This window comes from Rattus norvegicus, chromosome 1 (genome assembly GCF_036323735.1).
Source record: "Rattus norvegicus strain BN/NHsdMcwi chromosome 1, GRCr8, whole genome shotgun sequence".
NCBI lineage: Eukaryota > Metazoa > Chordata > Mammalia > Rodentia > Muridae > Rattus > Rattus norvegicus.
The window spans coordinates 265500232-265512260 of NC_086019.1; the positions used below are offsets into that span (position 1 = coordinate 265500232).

Here is a 12029-nt window from a genome sequence, read left to right on the forward strand (position 1 = left end):
TCTATATAATGTGAGTTAAAAATACATGGAAGCCCCTTAGCTGGCCAACACTACTGCACCGGGCAAATGGTAATGAAGAGGCCATGTGCTAGACAGCATCTTAGCCCTTCTCCACATGAATGGAACATGCATGAATTAGCCAGTCTTCCAGGAAACTATTGGAAGGAATGAGTGTATTAGAGAAGACAGGCTTTTGTTTCCTAGTCAGGTACAAAGCAATTCTTCCTCAAGAAGATGTGTGGGTGAGATACGGCTGGGTGGGAAGCAGAGAATTGTTTCAGTGGTAGTCACTGCAGTTGGTCAAGGCTAGGTTGACATTGTCCTCAATAAGAGTCATTGTTACTATGGTCCAAAGTCTTGCAGGAATTTTTAAAATATGTTTGCTTTTTTTTTTTTTTTTAACCAGGTACCTGGAACATCAGGTGTAATTCTGTGCCAAGCCACAAAAAGAATGAAAGCCCAGGACTTCCCCCTGGGCACCAGCTTCCACGTGTATTTGGGACAAAAGTAAAATCTTCCCAAGGCTTGTTGAGAACTTCCTGCTGGTTCACATTTCAAAGAGAGCCTGTACTTAATCCCCACACTCACACCAGAGCTCAGAGTACACGGAGGAGTTCCAGAGCCGAGTTACTGCCGTCCGGAGACCTGGTAAGTACTGCTGGACTGTGACAGGTTTGGAGTCCTGAGGCTATGGTGATCTGGGAGCTTTTTCACGATTGAGCAATTGCCAGTTGGAAAATTGGAAATTTTCCAATTGAGCAGCCTATTTTAGGCTTTTTCTTTCTAATCTTCTCAAACTGAAGAAGCAGAGGGAGATGGGACCTCTTAGCATCCGACTTATCAACTCTCAACTGGCATGACAATAACCAGGCCAGGGAACAAATGTGAGTTCTTCCCGAGTGAGACAGAAGAGTTAAACTGAACAGATGTGCAGGGGTATGGGGCTGTGTGCTTATTCCAGGCCAGTGACAAAGAACTACAAGGAAAACTGAAAAGAGATCACATTCCCTGTCTATCTGTCTATCTATCTATCTATCACACACACACAATACACACACACACACACACACACACACACACACACACACACACGTATATACCTATCTATCTGTTTTTGGGATAGGGTCTCACGAAGTAGCACTGCCTAGCCTAGAACACTTGGGTATTTCCGGCCTCTACCCATCAAGTGCTGGGATTAAAGTCACGGACCACCGTGCCCCACACACTCTCCTTTGTTGAACGGGCAGAAGTACACAGTCCTGAAGACTGTCTTTCATGTTAGAATTTGGCTCGTGTTCCGAATTCTTAATTCTTCAGAGATTAGTTGCTTAATCTTTCTAATGGTTGTTTCCTTGTCTGTGGCTGGATGTTACAGAATTGTAAAAATAATGTAAACACTAGGTGCCCACTGGGATGTATTATGTGTACTAGCCATTATTGACCCACAAACTGTAGAATATTTGAGACAGAGAGGACCTGGAAACTAGCATTCTTGGGATCAGAGTACCTATTATATGCTGAGCTCTCTTAATTTCCACTGAAGCTCACAGCAATCCTGAAGGCAGAACATCAAGGGATTCTGTACTGCTGTACTGGATTCAAGATCCTGTTTTTCCTTATTGATAGGGAAAAGATTTAAACCCAGACTCCACAGTCAGCACACTAAGCCATCATGACCTACAGCTGTATCTGTATGGTGGGTAGGGAGAAGGCAGTAAAGCAGTCCCCATAGGTGATGCTGGAGCCCTTTGTGAGTCTCATAAGGCTAGAGCTGTCCCCAAGGCACACTGTACCAGGCTTAGTGCACTAGGAAAGTGATACCATTAGAAGTATCCATGAGCATCCATTGGAGCCCTGTGAATCCTGCTTGGGGAGCTAGATACACTTCACCCTCACTCTTTCTCAGGTACAGGTCTCCGTTTGTGGAATAAGTCCCTTCAGTCTGGCCTAGTTCTGAGACCCAAAAGTCACAGAGTATGCAAACACATAAATACCTTGGGCGCTCAGTGTCAGGCATGCCTATACTCTCCTTGGCTCTGGTGTCGGGGAAGGATTAAGCATGGATTCTGTACAAACTGTAAAGCAGCAGAATGTTCTCAAACCAGTACTATCAGGAAGATTTTATCCCTCCCCTTTACAAACTATAAAGGCTTTAAAAACAATTAAGTATTTTATCAGGAATTTCCTTTTTAAAAAAAAACAAAGAACAGCTTTATCAGGGTTCTCTGTACCATTACATGCTGGGCTAAATGCTACATGCATGGATGGCCAAGTCTCACATATGCAGAGGCCAGACGAAAGGGGGTACTGAAATGCACCCCTTCTTAGTTACTTCTCCAGGCAACAGCATTCTCACATTGAAGTCCAGAAAAACTCACACTGGTCTTCAGATGGCCCTGACATGCTTCTCACAAGCCAGCAAGGGAGAGGAATGAATGGGCTGATGCTAATTAAAGGGGCAGGTCAAGAGGGGAGCAATCACACCAGGCACAGGTCAGGAGGAAAGTAGTTACACCAGGCACAGGTCAGGAAGGGAGCAATCACACCAGACATAGGCCAGGAGGAGAGTGGTTACACCAGGCACAGGTCAGGAAGGGAGTATTCACACCAGGCACAGGTCAGGAGGAGAGTGGTTACACCAGGCATAGGTCAGGAGGGGAGTAGTTATACCAGGCACAGGTCAGGAGGGGAGTAGTTATACCAGGCACAGGTCAGGAGGGGAGTAGTTATACCAGGCACAGGTCAGGAGGGGAGCATTCACACCAGGCACAGGTCAGGAGGGGAGTTCACACCAGCACAGGTCAGGAGGAGAGTGGTTACACCAGGCACAGTTCAGGAGGGGAGCTCACACCAGGAACAGGTGAGAAGGGGAGTGATCACACCAGGCACAGGTCAGGAGAGGAGCAGTCCCACCAGGACAGTTGGATGGCAACAGCCCTCTCTTCCCTGACTGCCCCAGGCTACTGGTGCCTTCTTTTTCAGGCCTTCCATTTTGAGGTGTTACTAATTCAAGGCAGAGGTTGGCCATGGACATAGTCCTAGTTCTCAAGACTCCATCAGTCCTGCAGCCCCCACCTTGTGGAAATTCCCTCCACCTCTCAGTCCCCTAGATCAGTGGCTCTTAATTTTCTTACTTTAATACAGTTCCTCACAGTGTGGTGACCCCTAACCATAAAATTGCTACTCTTGCTACCGTTACAAATCACAATGTCAACCCCCACCCCAAGGGTCTCAACCCACAGGTTGAGAACCACTGCCTTAGATGATCATGGATGACCAGACATAGATTCAGCTCACTTGGGTCAGTCTCGGGCCTCTGCATCAGGATATCTTGAGAATGTCCCTAGAGATAGCAGAGGCACTTGAAGTCCAGAGGTTCTCACTCATCAGGTTCCGTCTGGAGAAAGCAAGACCCCAGATGTGGAAAGGGCTTATCACAGCTGCTTCTCAAACCACAGTCTACTGCCTTCTGTGTTGCTTGGATCTCTCTTTGCTGTCACCTGCCTCCCCCGGGCTCTCCTGCAGCCACATGTAGCAGGGACATTGAGGACTGCCCTTGCAGTCTTCTTCATAGCTTCTCCCCATATCACCTATTGGGTGAGCACAGGCTCCCTGGATGGTCCTCATCACCAAGGCTACCATTATCTTTGGGGCACAGCAGAGGAACACGTCAGTGAAAGAGTTGGCTGAGTCAGTAAAGCGTTTGCTGTCCAAACATAAGAACCTGACTTGCTTCTGCAGAATCCACATTAAAAAGTGGGGTATGATGGCACATGCTTGCAATAGCAGCAGGAGAAGCAGAGAAAGCAGACGCCATGTGAGCTCACACCAATGAGAGTCCCTGTCTCAAAAAACAAGATGGACAACACCCACATAAGAACTACACCCAAGGTCAATCCCTGGACTCCACACACATAAGAAAGACAGAAAAGGCAAGAATCAGAATCGCGATGCCTGTCCTGCCCCCTGATGGCACCATAGCTAGCTTGGTGACTTAGCTGACTAGCTTGGACACCAAGGTCTGGAAGCTAACTCTTGCCTAACTCCTCTTTCTGACAGGTGAGAAGAGCCAGCCAGATGGAAGCCAGACCTCCAAAGGGCCCAGGTACCTAAGGAAGCGGGTAGTGGCAGAAGGAAACAGCTGTCCACCAACAATGATGAGCCAAGAGCAGATATCAGTTTCCTTTTGTAGGGACAACAGGTATCATTCTGGGACCGTGACCCTTGGTCTACAGAAAGTAGGAGCTGCTGCAGTCACTTCATTGTTTGTAAAAGCTGCACTGCCTAGACATTTAACAATTCCCAGCTTTCATTGGCTAAGTGTCCCATTTGGGGCTTGAAGATGATACCTTTAATAAATTACAGCCTAATGAAGACTAGGATACATCCATTTAATTTTGCATAGAGTTCTTGATTATAGAAGAGTCATTGTGCTCAAGGAATTTATAATCTTACTGAGAAGCAGAGAGAAACCCAGGCAAGTAGCTGTCTGGAGAACTTTAGTTCCACACATGCAACAGTGTAACCGTGGATTAGGAACAAAGAGCTGCGGAATCCGAAGGAGAGGCTGAGCTCGTGGTGGGAATCCCGGGAAGTCTTATGGAGAGGCTGTTTGAGCTGAATCTTAGGGTGTGCACAGGGCTTGGGTTATTTTTAAATTTTATCTGAATGCATATGTGTGGTGCATATGACTGTTCTCGAGGATGTATGTGCATGTGTACGTGGGCAGGTGGAGTCCAGAGATCAGAGTGTCTTCCTTGATCATTCTCCACCTTCCTGTTAAGTCAGGGCCTTTCACTGAGCCTGCATCCCGGTGATTGAGTTCGGCTGACTGGCTAATGGGCCCCAGAGTGCAGCCTCTCCATCCCCAACTCTGAGGTTAAGGATCCGTGGCAACACATAGGATTGATGTGGGTGTGGGGGATCCAAGCTTGGGTCCTCATACTTAGATTGTAAACTGAGCCATCTCCCCAATCCTCTGTGGAGGGTTTTGGTGTTTTTTTTTAATTTTTACATACAATTTTAATTTAAAAATAATCACATTACTTCCTGCTTCCATTTCTTCCCTCCAACCTCTGCTAGGTTCCCCCTCACCCCTTCTCAAATTGATGGTCTCTTCTTTATTGTTATTATTATAAACACCTGTGCATACACATGCACATACACACATATATTACAGATGTACAGAGAGAGAGAGAGAGAGAGAGAGGCGCAAACACAACCTGCTAAGTCCATTTTTTGTTGTTGTTGTTGTTGTTGTTGTTGTTGTTGTTGTCTATGTGAATATAATTTCAGGGCTGGTCACTTGGTATTGGGTAACCAGTTAGGGGGCTCATCCTTGGGAGAGGCTAACTCTCCCTCTGAGATTTCCCCCTTCAGGGTCAGAGAGTCTGTTGCTATTACTATTCAGACTTAGCCAGGCTGCCATTTCTAGGAGACACAGTTTCACTGTGGACTTCCTGGCCCTATGGCTCTTAGAATCTTTCTCCCCACCCTCCCTGGATGTTTCCTCAGTCCCAGGTGTAGGAGTTGCGTCTTAGACGTATTTACTGGGCCTGAGGTTGCCACAATCCGTTGATCTCTTCTACATTGTTTCCAGTTGTGGTTTTCTGGAATGCCTTACATTTGTTGTAAAGAAAAGCTTCTTTAGTGAAGGGAGAGAGTTACTCTTATCTGTGAGTATAAGGACAAGGTTTAGAATGCAGTTAGGAATTAGGGGAGGGGAGGGGAGGCTCTACAGTTCATGACCTCACTAGCCCCCTGGGTGGGGCAGATATGCTTCTAGAACTAGGCATGATTTCCCTCCTAGAAAAGGAGCGCATCCATCAGAAGAGATGGTAAGACCCACAGCATTGGACAGAGGTGCAGAGGCAGGATGGGAGGGAGCAGGGCAGTGTCATAAGGTAGCATGGGCAAGAAGAGAGGCTGAGGAGACCAGACCCTGACCTCCTATGACTAGTAGCATTTCTCACATGGGCTTAACATGACCATTTTCGACTGCCTGTAGCATTCATCAGCTTTGCTGTAATTTATTGCGCCGCATCTCCTGGCTGATACCAGTCTGGTGTCAGTAGATGCCTTCCGGGGGGTGGAGGGAGGCGAGCTTCACCACAGTCTGCACAGTGAATGTTCCTCTTACCTCATGCTTTGCTGTACTTTGTCATAATCCTTCCCTCCAACACCACCCTTTGTCCCGATGCCTGGCTCTCTGTTGCTGCGTTTGTTAGAGTTTTTGCATAACTGTGAACACACAGTAAGACACTCTCATCTGACGTCTTCTACTTGGCACAATTCTCTAATTCATAATTGAGATTCGTCCATGGTATGAATTGGCCCTTTCCCCTTTTCCATTAAATGGATATGTCATGGATGATTCATTGACCTTCTGGAAACATTCGGGCTTTTCTTGTCTTTGTCTATTATGAAAAGATTATATGAACAAATATATATTTTTATTTATATATGTATGTGTGTGTATGGTGTATGTCATGTTCATGTGGATATGTGCATATATGAACACACTTACACATATGTGTTGAACCCAGAGGTTGGCACCCGATGTTTTTCTTTATATTCTTTTCATTTACCTAGGAGTAGAAATGTCTGGGTCATATTGTAAAAATATATTTAGCTTTTATCAAATGGATTTGATGTTTCAGGAATCTTTAGAGGTGTGATTGACAAGCAGCAGGCCCCTGTGTTTAAATCTACATGTAGATAGGATTTGTCACGTAGAAATCCTACAGGTGGGACTGTGGACCAGAGCAGAGTACATGCCTAGCATTCATGGTGCCTTAGGCTAAATCCCAAACATTGTCATATCTAAATAAATAAATACGGCAATCTATCACCTGAGTGCAGCTAATGAACTGACCTTCAAGCCTACTGCCCTCTTTGGCATACACCCTTTTCTTGGCAACCACAAGTCTCCTCTCTCTCGGTATAAAGTTGATTTATTATTCTAGAGATTTCCATGAATAAAATCATGAGGTATGCGTACTCTTTGTCCGGGTTCTTTCTTTGTTCTTTTCCTTTGGTGGTAGGGTCTCATGTAGTCCAGGCTGGCCTCTACCTTGCTCCCAATGTCTAGGCATATGATTCTAGCCTTTTTGTTTAGGCATTGCACTCTGTCATGGAGTGGCCTTGTCCACTGACGCGTGGGTTTATTTCTGGATTCTCCCTTCTATTACCTTGCTCTGTGCACCTGTCTTCACGCTCTGCTCTTGGTTCTTTCAGGTGTGTAGTGAGACTGTTTTCTAGATACGTATTTATTTCTCTTTTATGTGTACGAGTGTTTTCCCAGTATTGTGTCTATGCAGCATGTGAATAGCTAGTGCACGTGTGTGTACCCTGTACATGCCTGGTACACAGTGAGTTCGGAAATGAAGATTGGAACCCTGACATTGGAGTGACAGCCGGTGGTGAGCTGCCATGGAGGTGCTGGGAGTCGAACTTGTGCCCTCTGCAGGAGTAGTGAGTGCTCTCAACTGATAACCCTCTCTCCAGTGCTGCACGGTTCGTCTGTTCACTCGTTTGTTTGTTTGTTTAAGGGAGACCCGAATACTCTGCTTTTCAGGATTGTTTTGACTATTCTAGGCTAGCAAAAAAAAAAAAAATCTACAGGATAATATGAAGTGAGCTTTCCCATTCCTGAAAAAAAATGCATGAGAATTCAGGTAAAAACTGCATTGAATCTGTAGATTGCTTTGGAGTAATTTCTAATATGTCACTATTAGAATTATTGTCTTTCAATCCATGAAGATGGGATTTATCTCCATTTTCAATATCGTCTTTAAATTCTTATAGTAACTTTCAGGATATTAGCTTTTACCACTTTGGTTAAATTTATTTTTATGGATTTCGTTTAGGGGAGGTGTTGTAGCAAAGGAACAGACTTTTTTTAAAAAAAATTTATTTTCACTTTCAGATTACCTGTTGCTGCTTCATAGCAATTTGAAAAATGTTGTATACTGACCTCGCACACCATGGACTTTGTCCATTAGCTCATAGTTTTCTGTGGGCCGTTTAAGGTTTCCTACTGCCCGGGATCATGCCATCTGCACTCCATTTCTTTTCCTTGCTCAGTTGCTCTGCACTGGATAAACATGAACACTGTCTCTTGCCCTGGAGCTTAGAGAAAAGGTCATAAATCTTTAGTGTTATTTAAAGATCTGAAAACAAGAGTAGATATCTTGGTTGGAGGCATTTCCTTCTCTTTCTAGTTGACAGAGGTTTCTGTCACAAAGAGTTTTTGCTGTACACAGGAGAACAGGACCAGCCTTCAGCCAGTGTGCTCTATAAATACCAAGCAGGTGATGCAGTTGTTGTTGGTGGTGTTCAAGTCTGTCATCCTTGCTGGTTTTCCCCTCCTTTGTTTCTTCTATTAAGAGAAGATTTTGTTTTTTAAAATCTGTGAAGTTTTGAATATGTCTATTTTCCCTTGTAATTCTATTAGGTTTTGATCCGTGTTTTGAAGTTCTGTGGCTGGGTGCATATGTGTTTAGTATTATATTGCCCTAGGATTAATTGAGTCCTACATTATCATACATATTAAAATAGCTTCTGAAAATTCCTGGTGCTGTTTCTCGCTTTGGAATCTGCGTGACTTACCGTAGCTACCTGCTTTCTTGTGACTAGTGTTAATATAGTATACCGTACTGCCTAGGGTTCTGTTTGTTTTGTTGTTTTCTACTTGACCCAAGCTAGAGTCATCTGAGAAGAAGGAAACTACCAGCTTTGCTATTGGGGGCATTTTCTTGACTAGTGGCTGAAGAGGGAGGGTCCAGCCCATTGTGGGCAGATGGCCTTGAGTTGTGTAAGAAAAAGACTGAGCAACCAGGAGGAGCATATCTGTAAGCAGCCACCCCTCCGTGGCTTCTGCTTCGGTTCCTGCCTCCAGGCTCCTGACTTGAGTTCCTGCCCCGACCTTACTTCAGTGATGGACATGTAAGGGGAACAAACCCCTCCCTCCTGGGGTCGCTTCCCCTCAGAATTCCTAAGAGATTCTCTGTCTCTCTCTCTCTGTCTCTCTCTGTCTCTCTCTGTCTCTGTCTCTCTCTGTCTCTGTCTCTCTCTCTCTCTCTCTCTCTCTCTCTCTCTCTCATTTGTGCCTTTGATGCTTATAATGCGTTTCTTATAAGCAGCAGAGTTGGATCTTGTGATTTTATCCAATCTGACAACTTCTTCCTTTTAATTCAGGTGTTTAGAATGTTCACATTTTATGTGACTGTTGCTGTGTTCAGGCTTGAATGTATCCTGTTGCTACTTTGTGTTGGTCTTGTTTGGCCTTTGCCCCATGAACCCCTACCCACCGGCCCCACCCACCCATGCCTGCCCAACCTGCCTGCACCAGCCCACACCTGCTCATTCCATCTGCCCACACTGCCACACCAGCCCCACCACCACCTGCCCCATCCCCACTGGCCCCGCCCCACTGGCCCCGCCCACACCTGCTCACTCCATCTGCCCACACTGCCACACCGGCCCCACTGCCACCTGCCCCACCCCCACTGGCTCCGCCCCACTGGCCCCGCCCCCACTGCCCCCCCCCGCCCACACCTGCTCACTCCATCTGCCCTCACCGCCCCCACCGGCCCCACCGCCGCCTGCCCCACCCACACTAGTCCCGCCCACCCACACCTGCCCACACCCACTTCACCCACTCACACCCTGCCACCAACTTTTCTGCTTTCTTTTGAATGAACTGAGCCCTTTTTGTGACTTTACTTCATTTCTCTCCTTAGCTTATTACACTGCACTGTATTATTTTAGTCATTACTTTGGGGTTTGTATATTTTTAAACATACAACAGCCTGACCCCAAGTAATGGCATACTAATTCACAAGTAATCCAGTCTCATTGCCGAGATGAGATCTCGTCTTCCTGCTCAAGCCTTTACACTGCCGTTGGAACTCATGTTATTCAGGCATCATTATAGTCTGCACAGTGCATTGCTATTTTTGTTTAGCTAGTTGAAGTACCGAGTGCTTTAAATAATGAAACAAAATCACCTCACATTTAGTCCTGTGGTCTCTGTGTCGGCGCTCTGCGCGCCTCCAGTCCATTCCGCAGGGTTTCCTTTAGCATCATTTCTGATAGTGGACGCTTCCTGATGATGACACTCTTTCAGAATTTGCATATCTAAAAATGCCTCCAAACTGCTTCCCTATTTAAAAGATATATTTGCTGCTTATAGAATTTCAAATGGCAGGATTTATTCAGAGCTGTTAATGGTGTAGGTTTGCTTGCTTATATTTCTAACAAGAAATGAAACAGTTGGGGCTGGAGAGATGGCTCAGCAGGTGAGAGCTCCGGCTGTTCTTCCAGAGGACTTGGGTTTGATTGGCAGCACCCACACGGAGGCTCACAGTCATCTGTAACTCCAGTTTCAGGGCACACAGCACTGTCTCCTGGCCCTCTCTGGCACCGGCCATGCATGTGGTGCTCACACTTGTATGCAGGCAGACCGTCCATACACAAGAAGCCTTTTCTCCACTCTCTGCTCTTCAGATGGTTTTATTGTGGCATGGTCTCAAGCATCTTGATTTTGAGGAATTTCGGAGTGTGTTTCCTTTCCTGTATCTTGTGTTTCGTGGGGTTCATTGAATGGCTTGCGTCTTGCTTTAGAGTTTTAAATGTTTTAAATTTTTAGAACTATTTGTTCAAGGTTTTTTGTTTTTTTTTTTTCTGCCTCTTCCCCTCCTTTAAGGGATCCCAGCTGCTTGCACATTGGACCAGTTGAGGCTACCCCAGTGTACGGACACTCTTTCATGTTTGGACAGTTTTTGTTTGTTTGCTTTTACTTTATTTTAATAGTCCTTATTAATACCCCTTTCGGTACTCTGTAATTTTCTTCTACACTATCCAGCCCTCTCTAACAAGCTGTGGGTGTAAACCTCCCTGTCCCCAGATGTCATTGTTTCCATTTGTAAAAGTTCACTTTGGGTCTTTTCTATCTCATATGTCTGTCAAGACTTGGACAGTAACATTAACAGTAACAGTAAATCTCTGGCATGTCTGACATCTGTGCAAGTTCTGTCTTGATTGATTCCTTATTCCGTTCATCATGACCCATTTGTCTGCCTCTTCTCTGTGCCTGGCCACCTTTGACCGGGAGCCAGACATTACACATTTTACTTTACTGGGCACTAAATAGTTTCTATTCTTATACATCTTAAGTTTCTTGGGAACAACTGGGTCTCCTAAGACCTGCTTGCGGTAATATTTGTTAGGTGGGACTGGCACAGTCCTCGAATCTAGAGCTAACTAGTGTGAGGAATCCTGCTGTACCTAATGCCCATGCATGAATTACAACCTTTTCCAGCATAGCTGCAGGGAACGAGCTCTTCTCTTGGCCCAGTGTGGGCATCCTAATCTTTTTAAATCCTCTGTGGCATACACATGTGTAGATCAATAGTCCCAGTGTGCTGGTAGAGTGTGTGTGTGTGTGTGTGTGTGTGTGTGTGTGTGTGTGTGTGCGCGCGCGTGCGTGCACGTGCACTCATGCAATAAACACATACACACAGTTTAACAAATGAAAGTGGCAACACCTGCTATGGAAACGGCAGAAACATCTGAATATTAACTGCTTCATCGTAATCACCAGCACTGAAGACAGTTGTTATTGTTATTATTATTACTAATTATTATTTCGTGGGCCCCAAACTGTCTAAATGAAACACAGAGGACTTCCATTTAGGAAAACAGCGCTGTTAAAAACCAGGTCGAGGGCTTAGTTTTCCTCTCACATCACAGCTGCCAGTCTGGCTTCCTGTTGGTTCAGGGAAGGCAGGCCTTAAAGAAGGCTTTAGTCTGGCAAGGGGGCCGTGGAGCCAAGGTTGTGTAATACAGCTGTTGAGACTCTTGTGTCCCGTCATGCCCATGAGACTGCTCTCCTCAACATCCTTCCCTGACCTCTGGGGCCATTCTACCTGTTCTCCGAACAGAGAGAAAATACCCCTCCTGCTTCTTTTTCACTGGCAGGTGGGTGAAATAGCTACTATCTTACTCTGCCAATGGAAATAGAAACA

The 12029-nt window shown here is 45.6% G+C and overlaps 1 protein-coding gene across 8 annotated transcripts in view; it reads left to right on the forward strand.

The window, feature by feature from the left end:
* The first annotated feature begins 292 nt into the window (after positions 1-292).
* Positions 293-12029, forward strand: part of Plekhs1 (pleckstrin homology domain containing S1) — a 32829-nt gene continuing 21092 nt past the window's right edge. For 7 of the 8 annotated variants that reach the window (XM_063271784.1, XM_063271789.1, XM_063271786.1 and 4 more), the window contains exons 1-2: positions 293-648; positions 4060-4105. In XM_063271784.1, the coding sequence (XP_063127854.1) occupies positions 4078-4105 (28 nt within the window). In that variant the 5' untranslated portion in view covers positions 293-648; positions 4060-4077. The remainder of the gene's footprint in view (positions 649-4059; positions 4106-12029) is intronic. The other variant, NM_001134613.1, reaches the window with a different exon arrangement.